At 51.6% G+C, this 15703-nt stretch overlaps 5 protein-coding genes across 5 annotated transcripts; 3 read left to right on the plus strand and 2 right to left on the minus strand.

Moving 5' to 3' along the window:
* Positions 1-1254: 1254 nt before the first annotated feature.
* EMH_0020610 (lipin, putative) lies at positions 1255-4303 on the plus strand (the record flags this gene model as incomplete). The annotated part of the gene is made up of 7 exons (XM_038022996.1): positions 1255-2260; positions 2446-2564; positions 2736-2884; positions 3029-3222; positions 3475-3638; positions 3770-3873; positions 4072-4303. 7 exons carry the CDS (start codon positions 1255-1257, stop codon positions 4301-4303), a joined length of 1968 nt encoding a protein of 655 aa, XP_037878850.1.
* A 1691-nt stretch (positions 4304-5994) lies between these two features.
* On the plus strand, positions 5995-7683 carry EMH_0020620 (uncharacterized protein; the record flags this gene model as incomplete). Its single annotated transcript, XM_038022997.1, has 1 exon — positions 5995-7683. The coding sequence occupies one exon, from the start codon at positions 5995-5997 to the stop codon at positions 7681-7683; it is 1689 nt and encodes a 562-aa protein (XP_037878851.1).
* A 1074-nt stretch (positions 7684-8757) lies between these two features.
* On the minus strand, positions 8758-12432 carry EMH_0020630 (kinesin motor domain-containing protein, putative; the record flags this gene model as incomplete). Its single annotated transcript, XM_038022998.1, has 13 exons — positions 8758-8877; positions 9049-9139; positions 9239-9344; positions 9468-9598; positions 9704-9783; positions 9880-10154; positions 10264-10402; positions 10505-10579; positions 10980-11303; positions 11409-11559; positions 11680-11778; positions 11939-11997; positions 12262-12432. 13 exons carry the CDS (start codon positions 12430-12432, stop codon positions 8758-8760), a joined length of 1821 nt encoding a protein of 606 aa, XP_037878852.1.
* Positions 12433-12985: 553 nt separating this feature from the next.
* On the minus strand, positions 12986-14134 carry EMH_0020640 (uncharacterized protein; the record flags this gene model as incomplete). Its single annotated transcript, XM_038022999.1, has 3 exons — positions 12986-13094; positions 13232-13372; positions 14055-14134. 3 exons carry the CDS (start codon positions 14132-14134, stop codon positions 12986-12988), a joined length of 330 nt encoding a protein of 109 aa, XP_037878853.1.
* A 493-nt stretch (positions 14135-14627) lies between these two features.
* EMH_0020650 (uncharacterized protein) lies at positions 14628-15518 on the plus strand (the record flags this gene model as incomplete). The annotated part of the gene is made up of 1 exon (XM_038023000.1): positions 14628-15518. One exon carries the CDS (start codon positions 14628-14630, stop codon positions 15516-15518), a length of 891 nt encoding a protein of 296 aa, XP_037878854.1.
* Positions 15519-15703: the final 185 nt, after the last annotated feature.

Raw genomic sequence — 15703 nt, forward strand, 5'->3', positions numbered from 1 at the left:
CACAAACTACAAAAGCAGATATTTTGCATGCACAGCGGGCAGTCGGCTGTGTTGCGCACTCGGCAGTTACGTAGCCATCTCCGTCTGAATCAAAGATGCCAAATGCAGTCTTAAAGCAGTTTGCCTGCGCTTCTGTTATCTTGTACACGACTCCATCTATTTTCGCCATTGTTTAAGTTGGAAACCACTAGGGAATTCAGGAAGCATCCGCTGTTCGTAAGTGTGCGTCAAATACTATGGGGAAGGAACTAGATGCCTGCAAAGAGACGGAGCAGCAACTCAGCACTGCTCCACTCATATAACTATGGCTGATGCTCCGGCTACTGTGTAACTTAATGCCTGTTGGCTGAGGCAAGCAAACGGCAAGCGCGACAGAGGAAAGTTCGAGCGCATGACGGGAGAAACAGGTTGCTCCCCAAGATTATTTCCCCATCTCCATTAAGGTGCAGCGGCAAGCAACGAACATGTTGGAGGTTGTGTCATTACTCATTTCACAAAGCGTGCCTTCTTAGCAGTTTCGAAAATGCATCGGACCGGTGCAACGGTGGATGCCCCCGACACGTAGACGAATTGTCAGCTAACTTTTAAGCCTAAGCAGCAATATACACCATACTTCAGTCTTCTGCAGTCCATCTTCTCTATTGTTCAATTTCAGTTAGGAATTGCCGGTGAGCCCCAAGGAAAGCGTTGGCTGGGCTGGTGGGCCTGCCCGTGGCGGCGGCTTCCGTTACCACGAGGTGGGCTGTAGCTTCGTTTTTGTCGTGGGTTTGTGGCTTCGGATGTATGAAACAGGGTCAACACTAAGTGGGTGACAAAACAGTTCTGGTTCTTAGCAACCTCGCTCTGTTGTTGTAGCTGACCCAGCTGCTGCAGTACCAGCAACGACGGGGAGTAGCGGCAGCCTGGTGTTGAAAGCGACACATCAATTTCTCTGAACTCAGAGCCTTGTTGTTACTTCTCCGTCACCTTATACATTTCATCTGGATTACTGGAGCGAGAGCTGGAACGGGGACCGTGGAACGCCGGCCGCGGGCACTCCCCCGGTGGCCGACTGCCCTGCGGTGTGCAGGAGGCTCTTCTGCTCTCCCAGCCCACACACTCCATATATATATGCCAGGATTGGTATATTTGGCCTTTTGCGAGCTACTGCAATAGCAGGCTCGGCGTGCTACGCTCCAAGCAACCCATGCAAGGCATCGTCGGCATGCAAGGGGGACTCACGGGTGTCTAGACGCTGCTTTTAATCTTGTGACCATGTGGGGCAGAATCGTCAGCAGCGTCAGCAACGCGCTTGATTTCAATCAAGCCACGCTTAGCGGATGTATTGACATCATCTGCGTGCGGAATCCACACACAGGCGAGCTGCACTCTACCCCGTTCCATGTTCGGTTCGGCAAGGCCAAACTGCTGCGGTCGAGGGAAAAAATAGTTTCTGTAGCTGTTAACAACAAGCCCACTGCCCTTGTTATGAAATTGGGGGCCGCGGGGGAAGCATATTTCATGCAAGAGGTTGAGGACAGCATAGGTGTTGCAGAAGAGGACCTTGCAAGCCCACTATCATCTCCTGTGCATTCACCTAGGCGTAGCTGTGGCCTATCAACCGACACGTCTATCGCACCTGCACCACAGGACTCGAGCTCCCTCCCTCCTTCCCACCCAGCCCAGGGGGCAACTCTTTCGACGGCGGCCTCGGCAGTCGCGGCAGATACCCGTAGGCCTGGGGAAACCCAAACGGGGCCAGATCTCACAAGAGGCACGAATGGGTTGTCTCCGTCATTGGGCTCTGATGGGCCGATTCCGAAGGGCGCTCCCGCTGCATCTGTGACAACTCAAGACGCCTCTTCCACCTGGAGATCTGCATGGGGAACTGCAGCCAGATATGAAGGTAGCACAGCAGGCTTGATGGAAGGAAGCCCTTCCGGCTCTCTTCCTGAGGGAACCTTGGGACGACAAGCAGAGGAAGGTCGCGCTGCTGTGCAGTTCTCCCTCTGCGGTCATGTTTTGTTCGGCACAGCAGACGAAGCCCAGCACGACGCTGACGTGTTTGAGGCAAACCTTGTTACCTGGGAAACCCTCGATGAGAACCCATCTCTGTGGTACCACCCTTCGCTTGTGGCTTGCTTCGAAAGAACCCCTCCGTACTATCCGGCGAAAGTGGCCCTGCCGCTTCTGGCAAGCTGGCTGCTATTCAATCGCCCCCTTTCGCTCGACAGCGTGAAAAGACTCATGACAGCAGACATCACCTACACTGACAGAGAGGGTGCTACATGGGCCCCGTGGCAAACAGACGGTGTNGAGGTGCTTTGTTGCGTGCTTAGCGCCTATGAAAGCTTTACACAGGGTTGTAATATCACTTTCCACTGCCACTGTTCGGGAGTTGCAGTCCCCGCGAGGTGAGCCCTCTAACGCTGCTGTTTTTGTATGCATGTCGATGTCCTCCAAAAGGTGCAACTTTCAGCAGCGGAGTCAACAGTGACAGTGAATCGCCCGCCTTCGCAGCGAACAGGGAGGCATCTACTGGGAAAAGGCTCCGGCGGTCTCTAAGGCCAACTCCGCAGCAGTTGGTGAGGCCTTTTGCTTCTGGCATTCAGCCGCATTGTTTAGTACAGCGCCAGCGCGAGAGTTGGCGGCCAACAGCGGCACCTTTGTGGTTCGATGGAGTAACTGACACTGCTAGATGAGGCCGCTGAGCGCTTGCGTGTTGACCTCTGTTTTTTTTTGCTCTATTTGAACAGGAGTCGCTGGACTTGAAGCCTGGGGCCAACAGCGTGTGTTTCACTGTCAGCTCTGCTCTCCAGGGCGAGAAGAGCGTCTGCGGAACAATATATCTTTGGCCTACAGACATCAAAATCGTGGTATCGGATGTAGATGGCACCATTACACGGTACGCGCTGCTGCAGATTCTACGGGAGTTGCAGGAGCAGTAAAGTGTTTCCTGACATGTTGCCCTCCGCCGTTGCAATGACATTTTGTTGCTTTTATTCCTCATTTCTCACTGCAAATACTTACGACCCGTTGCGACCTTTAGGTCAGATGTTCTTGGACAGCTGATGCCCATCGTGGGGAGAGACTGGTCACACACAGGCGTAGCAGAACTTTTTACGAAAATCAAAAAAAGCGGATATCTTATTCTCTATCTCACTGCTCGGGCTATCGGGCAGGCCGACGCCACCCGCGACTACCTTTTCGGGCTGACGCAGAAGGAAAGAGACAAGCTTCCAGGTCAGTCATGGGCTGGTGCTGCTAACCTGCGTGATCTTGGCGGATTCAGCGCTGCAGGGCGCTCCGCCGCCTTGTTTGGAGAATACTTCATTCTGGTCCCTGTTTCCGTGCGCCCATACTACATGTGTAGGCGTATTCGACTGCGCACAGATGTTTAACGGGTTTCTCTCAGCGGGCTTCAGTTCCGTGGCACCTAGTGCTCGACTTTGGCTGTTTGCACCTCTTTCGCTTTCTGCCATTGATTTATTACAGATGGGCCTTTGATACTCAGCCCTGACCGCCTGTTTCCTTCTTTTCGCCGCGAAGTAATAGACAGGAAGCCGTATATTTTTAAAATCGCAGCTCTAAGGGACATTCGCAGCCTCTTCCCGGCGAACAGGAATCCCTTCTATGCTGGCTTTGGCAACAGAGAGTCGGTAGGTCGTTCGTCCATGAAGAAGCGAAGCCATGCATTGTTCGTTATCATGCATAGTGGCGAGGAATCCTGTTACATGGTGCGGCGTCGACTGGTATTGCTATGAACATGTGAGCCGTTTGTTTATCTCAGGACCACCGGGCGTACATCCATGTGGGCATCCCGGAGGCGAAGATTTTCATCATCGACACAGCAGGCGTTATTCACCACATCAGCAACTCTACATACGCGCGAACGTGAGTGAACAGTACAGCACGCTCTCTTGCCTGTTCAATACAGTCTGGGGTGCTTTAGCTGTGCGGGGTGCATCTGCTGTTTTGTGGATGATGCTGCTCCGCATTCTGCGGTGATGATGTTTGTCTCGCTGGCCAGTGATGGAGCCTGTGTTTTAGCTGCAATATCCGTTGCTGTTGCTGTGCATGTGGGTTCTGCAGCTACGAAACGATGAGTGAGATTGCTGACCACATGTTTCCGCCTTTAAAGAATTCGCCGGTGTCACGGGGACAGCCAGGACAGGAGCTTGAGGAAAGAGAAGAGGAAGAGGTTAGGCAGCGCAAGAGGCTTCAGTACATACTACACGTAGACAAGCAAGATGACAACTGGGCTTCTCCTACTGCCGTCTGCTGTAGCGGCTGTAATGAGGAACCGCACCAAATTACTCTTTAGATAAAAGTGCAGTTATAGTAGCTTCGCGGTAGAAACCACCTCGAACTGAGACGCTCCCTTGGTCTCCTGGAGAGTGGAGATGATGTTTTCTCGAGAAGGGTGTATTATACTTTTAAAGTGGTTTTTTGCATCAGCTTGCCATGGGTTGGCTCAACTTGCCAAGGGGGCTCCTGAGCGTTTGACTTCATCTCGTTGCCCTCGCCCTCGAGGCAAAGATACCATGTGCACGTTCGTTCTATTGTAGCTATTTTTTGACTGAGGGAATGGTTGATATCTCTCTTCCCCTCCACCAACAGTTAGAGGAAGAAGGAGTTGTCGCCATTTCCTGTGGATTCGTTTGTTGTTTCAAGCCCCTGGGTGAAGCATTATTAAATTCTTTCTTCAACATCCACCCTTTCACTTCATTACGACTTACCCATATAGCGGTAAGCTGGGTGGGATTTGTGTTGATGTCGCCCGACATGAGTGATGAGCAAAGCGGCCCTTCGTTTCTCGAGAGACTCTGAAGGGTTCCTGCTGGTGAACTTTTGTTGCGAAGGGCGACTCGCTCTTGTGGTCGCAGCGGCCTCCTTGGAGCTCTTTGAACTGATACATATTTACCACAAGTGCATGTGCTAGTATCTATATTCGTGGTTTTTGTCTTCTTTGTCGGTTTCTTAGCTGCCTTGGCGGATAGGGATCCTAGCGACTCAGCGTGAAGAGAAGCTGAAGCGCAGGGGCGAATGCACCATCGCGCAACGATCCAGCTTACCTGAGGATGACGCGTTAGATCCTGTTACCACCCTCCGGAGAAGCTCATGCCGGCTGGGGCATATGCAGCTAAGCATAACTGCAACGTTTCCAGTAGCTGCAGCTGGAGCAGCTAGCATACATCTGTGGTAGTGAGGGCTAATTGGCTGTAGGCCCTTTCGGGGCTAGGGGTACTTCCATGACGACCCCTGTGAGTGACAATGAGGCGCGATATGCGCTATTTAAGGATGCAGCCGCAGCCTGTCTCCCTGTCTTTCTGTTTCTTGCTGTCGCCTCCTGCGTAGAGCTGCAACCTGAGCAGCCCCACCCGCGAAGTCTTGCAGCACAGCAAGATGCCAGGGCGGGTTGGTGGGAGTGCTATACCAGCAATTAACGCGTTCCAGCTCGCATGCGCTTCAAACTGAAAGCTTGCTCATGCGTGCTGCTTGGGTGTGAGTTGCCTTTTTTCCTTGGGGCTGGTAGTTGCTCGGGAACAAAACCCTCTTTAGACACATGACATTCCTTGCCGTGCTCAGGAGAGCTAGCGGAATCCATTTTCTTGCTAGTAGAATTCGGTCAAAGTTTAGTAGCTCACTGCCACTGTTGCAGTTGCTTATTTGTACTGTTGCGTACAACGCATGCATTTGTGGCAGGAGTTGTGTGGAGCGTGTTTACAGTTCAATGCATTCAATTATTGGTCTGTGGCTTTCGAGCCGCACAATGAATACGGAGAGAGCGAAGGTGGCCTCTCAGACGAAGAAGAGGATTCCTCTGTTCCAGTTACTTCAGCGACTGGCACTGCAGTGCTGCCAGAGAGCCACACCCAGCAGGCTTCGGCGTGTGTACAGTTGCCGGCGTCTCAGAAGTCAGGGAAGCGAACGCTTGCCCTGAACTATTATTTCGGGCTCGATCAGGCAGAAGGAAGCCGCCCGTCTCTTCCAGCAACTCACGCAGCCACCGCAATGGCTAGCCTCGGAGCCTCCAGCGCAGCCGGCGATACCAGCAGTCCTTCGGACTCCAGCGAAGACCCGTTTGACGGGCTCAGCAGCAGCAGCAGCAACAGCAGCAACAGCAGCAGCAGCAGTAGCAGCAGCAGTAGCAGTTACAACTACTTCAGGGGTCCACAACTGGAAGCTTGCGCTTCAGTTGGAATTGCCTCGGAGCCTACGGAATGCATTCGCCGTTCGGCATCTGAGGGGGCTGAACTTGCATCGCTGGACAGATCAGAGGGAGACAACAGTTGCCCTGAAAAGCAACAGCAACGGCCGTCGACGGCAAATGCACCTGGTAGGCTGTCGCTGCCTTCCGTTGTTTCCATTTCGAGTTTTAGACTGGGTCCGCTCGGTTTTCGGCGGGCCAAAAGTGCAACAGCTGATGCGCCTGCAATGCAGGAAGATACTGCAGCAGCTAGAGCCGGTGCTTCCCCGTCTGAAGCCCTCACCAAACCTGCTGCTGCAGTGGTGGATGCTGCCTGCTCGGGCAGCCATGCTGACGTTGAAGGCCACCTGCCAACTGTGCACCCGAAAAAGCAACTTCCCTTGGATGCGTTTTCACAGTCATCCCCCCAAGCCAAAGGCGCTTCGGTTGCTGTACCAACGGAGTCTCGGCATGTGCTGCAGCCGTTGGGTCCCGGTTTCCGTTCAGCCGCAGCATTGGAGCTTCAGGTTGGCGAGGCGGAGGAGGCTGGCGCATCAATGCAAGCAAGAGCAAGAACGAGTGATGTTACAAGCGCCCCTTCTGGAGGGTCCCTCCTAGCAGGGAGGTCCGAGCAGCATATACGCTTGAAGGACAAGCATGTTTCTGCAGACAGCTGCAGAAGCCCCTCCAAGGTGTTGCCTGCAGCTCGCTCAAGTGGCAGTGGATCCATCTCCCCTTACCAGAATCGCAGAAGTAACAGCGAAGATGTTGTATCAGCTTACTCTCCTCTCAGAACTGGGGTGGGTGGAGCTACCTTTTTTAGAGTCCAAACCGAAGGAGGTGGGCCATATATGCAGACGGTTGGTGCGATTCACGCCGGCTCGTCTGCTTTTCGCCGAAACCGGGCACTGACCCACTTCACTAGTGCCAGGTTTGAAGCTGGACCGACGCCGGCTAGTGCTGTTGCTCCACCAAGCTCTGCAACACGCCCTTGGTTGGCACGGAGCACCCGTGAAATGCATGTGTGCAGCAGCACGAGTGCGATGCTCATGGCACTAGCTCAGGAGACACCTGAGCGCGTTCAGTCTCCTGAGAGCCCCAAAGCGGGCATACCGAGGAGCTCGTTCAGCGCAGCGTTTGCTGCAGCAGGAGCAGCGGCCAAGGCTGGAGAGCTTGCAGCACGAGCAGCTGCAGGGATTCGCGCGCCAACGGCGGGAGCCACCGACGGCTTTGGGTCGTATTCTTCATTCGAATCAACCGACCCTCTAACCAGCCGCTGTGATTCCTTTGCCTCCGCAGCCAGCCGCACTCGGAACGACGACGAAGCAAACGTACAGTGCACACGGCAGCATCAAAACCAGAAGAAGGAAAAGGGCGCAATGGATGAAGAGTGTCAGCAGGTAGGAGATCGCACTGCTGGCATCTTCGCTGCGCCACGGACCGAGGCTTGTGATTCCCCATTACCGGGTAGCTCCAAGGAATCGGACGCAGCATCTCCCCCATCCAGTCGTTAAGTGCGAGCTAGGAGAGGCAGGGATAGGCGGCCTAGCTGTTCCTTTCTGCATTTCCTAGTAGCGAAAACCTGCAGCTTGTGCCCAACGGATGTTTATCTCTTTTTTTTTTGTTTTGCCACTGCATTTGCCCATGCTACCCAGTAGCACCGATGGCTAGACGCACAGTACTAGCCTTTCACTTCTGCAGAACTCTTGACCCAATAATTTCTTGTTGTCATGGCACCAGCTCTTTCAGTCGTGCCGCACAGGTGCTCTGCACTTGCAGGAGCCTCGTTCTCCCGAACAGCTGAGTGCTGCCTTCGGTTACTGCCGGCGACAGTTGCTCGCCTAAATTTCAGTTGCTCCGCAGGATTTGTAGCGTCGAGCGGACCGCTGACGTGCAGGCCTTCCATGCCAACCGAGGGAAGTTTGGTCCCCCGCAGTGTGGAGCAAGGGGTTTTGGGGGGGGGGAAATTTGAACGTGATCGATATTCCATGAGTTCGCGACACCGGCGGCTGTTTCACGGACTTCAATCCTTCTACAGATTGTGGTAAAACTGTCAGAGGAATGCAAGAGTCAGTGGTTCTGTTTATATGGAAGAGAGCCACTGACCTTGGGACACTGCTTTGTTGGTCAATCTGATGCAAAGCCCGTAGTTGTGATATGACCCATATTTGCTCCGGCACCTGCGGCTCGTTCTAGCTCTTGTAAATGAAATGGCATTTGGCCGACTCTTGTCCGCCCCCATCAGGAATGCTAGAGCAGAGTGTAGTTTTTTGAACGCAATTGAGTACTCTTACTTTAAACGGACGTGCCCCAACCAGATACTATAAATCATCGCATAACCAAGCCGCGGACCTTGGGGAACTGCGCCTGTGGAGCTTGACCGTCTGCACGGGAGTCAGGTAACAAACATGCATTATTAGTTGCGCGTTTTCGCCTTGCTGCATTTTGTGCGCAGTTCAGGAACACTGCATGCACCATTCTGCATGGCTTCTTAGCAAACACGCGGCATGATTACTTAAGAAATAGGAACGACCTTCTGGATAGCTGCGCAGCTAGGAACCCTGCAAATGCAGTTCATACTGAAGAGCTCAGAGAGGGGACTCGCCTGGTTGGTGCGCCAACACAGCACGCGATCCTACAGCGCTCGCGTGGCGAGACGAAGGAAGCATTCGGGAGTGGAACGCTGCTCCTGCTTGCTGTCCTACCACCTGCGATAGGCAACATATATATATATATATATATATATATATATATATATATATATATATATATATATATATATATATATATACGTTGCGAATGGAACCCGTGAAAAAAGCTTGTTCCTTAGAGACAGCAAGTTAGGGGACGACAGTAGTCTCTTTATTTTGTATGCGAACCTCTACATCGGGGCTCTGAGGAAGACATGGGTATTCCTTGAAGTATCGTTTCTTAACATATTCCAGTGCTTTCTCAACGGCGTCGGCCGCACTGCATACCCAAACCAAAAAGCGGGGAGCGGCGAAGTTTGGACTCTACCTGAAGAGCATGTTCTAGGAGTGACGGGGCACGGGTTTACTAACGGCTTACCGGGAATCGGAATGGGAGCGACCAGATATTGGACAGCTTTCTCGAGCGACAGAAAATGGCGTCTCCGCTACAGAGTCAGCCCGCATCCTGTTCACGCCAAGCATCCCTTCAGAAACAGCAGCAGTCCCTGCCACATATTCTGATATAGATATGCTCAAACCCGTTAACGTTCAAGGAAGAAAGCAGGCGCAACCTATTCATGCACCGACAGGCTGAGTCAAACGCCTACCGCACGGAAGTTCCATGGCTGCTACTGCTGCTTCCCCCTTTAGGCCGTCGTTTCGTTGAAAGTGCGCGAGAGGCAGCTCCATGAATGAACCTAATTGTAACATCGTTGGATACAACATGCTACACAAGTCCCTGTGAAACGCACTAGAACGAAACTAATAGGCCCAAAGGAGCCCATCGGCCGGGTGGCAGGCCTCCCTAAAGGTGAATATCCTTTACGGACACGGTGGAGCCTACATTCCGTTTCCCGTGAGCTCCGAATTTGGTATTATCCACTCGCCTTGAACCTCGTCCCAGGAAGCGACCGTGCGGATTCGCTGCAGATTTTCACCCATGCCCTCACACGAGCGTTTATAAGAAGCAGCTGATCGTTTTGTGTAGTATAAGCTGTCATCTGAAAATTTAATACTTACGGTTGCCTCCTCAGGAGGAATGAAACGATCTATTATGGCTTGTTGCAAGCGCATCTCGAGCTCCATTGACCGTATATCGTGCAGGAGAGACTCTCTCTCGGCTTGAAACTCCTTTTGCAGGTCTTCAATGTCATCAACGACTTCAGTATAGCGTCTGCAAAGCTCTTGCACTTTGCTGGACAAGTGGCTCAGTTCCTTGTCTTTGGAGGTCACCAGGCTTTCAAGCAGTAGCCGGGCTTCTGTGCCTTGATCTCGCTCTCTACGGAGCTGCTCCTCTGCATTGCAATGTCGTCAAACATGGTGTGCACGGACACGCAGACCATCTCCAATTCAAGAGTCGTCTTTTAAACATACTCCTCGTAGGAACTAGAAAATCAGCCTCACCCATCTTCTTCTGTTCTTCTAATCGAAGCTGCGTCCTCTTCAACTCCCGCTGCTGCTGTTTGGCTTTGGAAACTTCCGCATTACCTCGCAAAAGTTGCGCCTCCATGTTTTGCAGGCGGATCGCCAGCTCAGCCTTGTGCTACAAAATCACCACCATTTGACAGGTGCATATTGACCCCATTTGATTTGAACGCCTGCTTTTCAGGAACTCCTTTTGGTTCAAATGCGTAATTCCACCCACCTGTTCATACATTGCCACCTCGACCTCCTTCGCCTTCAGGTCTTCTTCTGCCTTTCTTCGTGCCATTTCGATAGCCTGCATATCAGTGGAGATGTCGTGTGGAAACGGCATTGGAGAGAGTCCGTCTGAACGAGTTAGCATTTGCCTAAGCTAGCTTAGTCAGGGGCATGTAAACGCAGTTACTATCTGGCCTTCAGTGTTGCAGTGATTGAAGGATTACATTTTTTTCCGTTTCAAAAGTAGCTCGAAGGTGACGCTGCTGCTCCAGATTCTGTTCTTCCAGCTTGCGCCTCTCTTCTTCTGAGACATCTACTATTTTGATTTTTTCAACGATCTTCTCCACTACTGTTGGCTTTTCGACGATGACTGGCTTCTCAACAACAACTTCCTTCAGATGTTGAACAGGGTTATTAAGCGCCTGGAGCCTCGCCTCTATAAAGAAAATCGTCTATCGCACCACGTTAAGAGAACCTACCTTCTCGTATCCACTAAAGCTGTCCTGGTTGCAAGTATTAAGTGAACTGACGTTAGCAGCCTGGCTTTTACTAAACAGGGCAATACACTGGGAAGTTTTGGGAGACGCACCCTCCGCCGCTTGGAGCTGCTGCTTCAGCCGAGCGATTTCTTCCTGGAACGCCAAAATCACTGCCTGCTTCGGATCTTCGTTAACATGCGGGGCATTCTTAATGTGCTTTGTTCGCTGTGCATATCGGAGCGTGCTCAGAGTCTCGTCGTAGTGGACGCATGCAGGTCCGACGTTGGCCACCATGGCAGTCCTCGTGTTCCCGCCTAATGAGGCCTGAAATGTTCCCAGCAAAAGATATTGGAGCCCTTGATAGTCGCCCAGAGCCACAGCGGTCAATGAATACCAATCAGTATATAGGGGAAGCAACTGGTGCGGTACCTGTAGGATCCGTGTCAGTTTCGAATCGCGGTACGGAATGAAGGGCGACTGTTCCGCCAAGGCGGAAATAACATTTCCCAAGGCGCTCAGAGATAAATTGATCTTCATAGCTTCCCTAAACCGTTCGCCTACAGATCCAGCTTTACTCTGCCTGCAACATAGGCATGCAACAATATGCTCCTCTATATTTGCCTTGGCAAGCAAACATAGCCCAGTTTTACAAACACCTGTGTCCACGTTCGTCAGGAACATGAAAAGCCACTAACGTTACCTTTCTGAGCCGGCAAGATCCACAAGATTCAACTTCCCCATGCGCACGCGCCCTTCTTTGTCTGCGCTCTCAACTGCTAGCGTGAAGATGGAGTGGGACCTGTGAGAAATCCGAAAGCTACCGGCAAACAGAGTTCAAACGCCGATTGTGCAGTAAATCTCTACAGGGGCCATGTTTAATAGACATTACTTATCCATTTGCAAAGTAGCTGAAGTGCACAGTAGTTAATATAGCGAATCTGTAGGCTTAGATATCTTACCTGCTTGAGACAGCGTTCATTAATGTGGCGCCCACCTTTCGGTTGCGCTGTCCCGTTGCCTAATCCATTAAAGAACAGCACAAAAGCAAATGCTCGTTTAGAAATAGCTGTGTAGGAGCACTGAGTTAGGCGCAAATGAGTCGGGAAGTGCCTGGTGCCGTTACCCTAGTCGACCACCTCACTTAAGTGTTTTGATTAGTACTTATTATAACGGCTCAGAATAAGACCTAAATACTAAAGCATGCAGTATTACTGTGCTCGATATCACTGATTTGAGCAGCGTGTTCGCAGCGTGGAAGAGTCCGTATATGCGCCTTCTTTACCAGGAGCTTCGCCAGTTCTTCAGCGGACTTCACCGCAAAAGCACTGAGGCCTTCAGCAAAAACGCCGCTTTCGGGATTGTCCCTCAGGTTCAGCTTTGCGGTGTGGGTCTTTGAAAGCAGATCTCGAGCCTGTGGTTGGAGCAGTTTGCCGTCTTTCGGGACATGTTGCATATGCTTCGTGTGATGCGAAGGCCTAGTGTGGTCCTAACCTGCGGGGCTAATCCGATGTAGGCAAACGCAGCAGCTCACCTCTTCGTTGTACAGTTCTAGAAAGGAAGCTCGCACTAAAAACGTCTGAAAAAGGACACATAGGAGACTTTTGGAGCGTTTACGCAGTCTAGAATTGTCAGCGATTGCCAGGGAAAGTAACGGAATTGTACGTTGTAGGCTTAGAGAAGGAATGCAGAGAAAGTGCACTTTCCTTGTCAGATGCACAGGCAATAGTGCTGAAGATGTGTTCAAATGCGCGAGGAATTATGCCTTGCAAGTCGCCGTCCCCTCCTATCATCGTATATGTCTTCCCTGTGCCGGTTTGCCCGTAGGCAAACACAGTGCCTGAGAAGCTGGCGCCCGCAAGTACTGTCCCCCTTCATTTTCAAGTCTACAGTTCACCATAGAGGGATATTAGCCCCATCCTAGCATTGACTGTAGACTATAGCGCTACACGAACACTCCTTTCAAGCAACTCCGTTTAACAGTGCATTCAAACGCAAGCGGTCTCCAGTCAGTTGGGTTCTGTGGGTCTTTGTGTGCAGCATGCACCGTTGTATCCCTCGGTGACACTTTCAACAATGCCGTAGGCCGCGTCTTCATAAACGCCTTCCTGAGACACGCTGTTCGAAAACACCCCGGCAAACGGCTTCTTGCAAGCTCTAGGAGCGGTTTGGTTGTTTACAGCTGCAAGACTCGTGCGCTTGTCCGTTCACTCAAAGGTGTCACTGCTACGCGGACTTGTGCTGGCACAACTCACGACTCATCGTAAACTGCGTCAAAGCTAAAATGCTTCGCTGGACCGTTCGGCTTCTGGAGGCAAACAGACGCGTTCTTGCTGTTCACTGTCAGCACGGATTTGCGGCCTTCGCTGACCTCCGCCTCAGAAAGCGGGCGACAGCTGAAGTAAAAACAGGGACAGTATAGTTCCTACCTAGTGCCACTGCACCAAACCAACTACACCTGTAGCGTGGGACGACCAGCGTTGCTGCAGTTACCTTCCGGGCTACAAGCACTGTATGTCTCCACTCCTTGCAGCTCGTCTAGCCACCCCTGCTATGTGCACAATTATATGATGTGCAGTTCTCGCGTTGCAGTATAAATAGCGCTACTCTATACATGACATATTTTGCGCTATGTGCACAATTATATGATGTGCAGTTCTCGCGTTGCAGTATAAATACCGCTACTCTATACATGACATATTTTGCGCTTTCCTCGCGCTCGGTTCTATTTGCACAGTTACTTCTCTGCGAAACCGTACGGACGACGAAGCTCATACGGCTGACTGCTGTGTCCTCTCTGCACTGCGGTGAAGAAATGATGCAGTCAGCCACACTAGGTCAATCGTCAGGAGCCTATACTGTTTTTATTCGAAGGCTAAACAGAGAAAGCTGAGTACAAGTGAATGAAACCCAACTGGCGCTAACTGCTAGACAACTAACGGGATATCGGGTTCAAGGCAAGCACTAGAAAGGATCACGCCCCAACAAAGGCACGGTGCACACCAAAAGAGTCTTGTCTTTTGGCTGTTTCTTGTGATGTGCAAAAAGCTAATGGGTTTGCCGGTGGTGGCCCCTCACCGAATGACGACGCGAACGCGTTCTGCTTTGGGGGCGTCTGCTGCCTCCTGCTGCGGAGCTGCAGCAGGTGCGGCCTCCATTTTCAAACAATAAGGCGAAGCAAGGCAAATGTGGCTTAAATACCGTAGTACAAACACGCCAGCTGATAACAGGCAAGCGGCAGATAGGCACGAAGTGGAGTTCAACAATGCCTACAAATACAACCGGAAAGAAAGATGCAACGATTCATAGTATCACCTGCCTCCTAAAACACAAGCAAAAAGTTAAATAGACAGATTTGTTTAATCGGGATTTTTTAAATGCATTACGCTTGTCTCACAGTACATTTGAGTTTCACAGGACCACCGGTGGGGCCCAGCCCCTGCGGGGTACGGAGGGACGGGATTTGCCGTACTCACGCAAGTATGCATGCCTATATATTTTGTTTTTTCCGGTTTTATTTTGATGGTTTTACAAGAGATTTACCATACTAAGGGGCTTTTGACTGTTTAGGATAGAACTTGCTGTCGGTACGGGCTCGTACTGCCTGTGGGAGGCCCCCCTTGTCGCCGTTGTGTTCAGTTTCCTTCCACCATGCAGCATGCAGAAGATCAGTCAGTGAGCGCAGTTCTTGCAGTTGACGAGGCTTCTGCCGCTTCCAGCACACCCGGCCTACAAGTAGAGGAAGCAGCAGCGACGGTAGCAGCCGCACCACCAGCAGCAGCTGCTGCCGTTGCATGCGAGCAGCCACAGAACAGCCAGAAAGGAGGAGGACCTGCAACTGAGGCGACAGCAGCAGAAGGGGGGCCTCTAGACATCCAATTTGCAGCAGGGGCCCCTTCGGCAGCAGCAGGAGATACAGCTGCGTCCGAAACGACAGCAGCAGCAGGAGGGAAAGCAGCTGCGGAACCCTCCACTGAAATTAGAGGTGATTGCGACACTACAATTCAAAAAGATGTTGCTCCTGCACATACACTGGATGCGCGCAGCGAAGCTGCAACGCCTCTGATCTGCTCAGAGGAAGCAGTAGATGCAGCAGGGACGACAGAGGAAACGGAGAGTCAGCTGCCTTCTGAGGCACACCAAGCCATCCCCATACGCATGGGGAGACAGACGTGGCGACCACGGGGCCAGCGGCTGAGCTTTGGCCGCCTGTGCAAAGGCAACGCTGCACCGGGGGGGTGCGCAGGCAACAGCTCAGCGGCAAAGAAGCGTTGGGAGCACCAGCAGCAACAAAAACAAGTTGCGCGAGAAGCACGTGAAGCCGAGAAACAAGCACGAGCAGTGAAGGAGAAGATCCGACTGCAGCGCCGCAAACAAAGGGAGGCCAAGAAGCAACGGAAGAAAGAAAATGAGATGAAGAGCGCCAAAGTGCAAGTCATTAAAAATACCACAAAAATCAAGAAGTGGAGAAAGCAAGCCAGAAGACAACTCGTCAAAATGTCACCCGAAATGATTCGGAATCTGTACGGAGTACAGATATGACGAAATGCGTTCAAGGCCTTCCTTTTTTTTCTTCTTCACTTACCCGTGAAGTCTCCCCTCAACTCTCCAACTTTATTTTTAAGCGATGCTCGGACTGCTGTGCACACCTAGCGTCTGTATATATATATATATATATATATATATATATATATATATATATATATATATATATATATATAATATAT

This window comes from Eimeria mitis, genomic scaffold (assembly GCF_000499745.2).
Source record: "Eimeria mitis Houghton genomic scaffold, Emh_scaff719, whole genome shotgun sequence".
NCBI classification, from domain to species: domain Eukaryota; phylum Apicomplexa; class Conoidasida; order Eucoccidiorida; family Eimeriidae; genus Eimeria; species Eimeria mitis.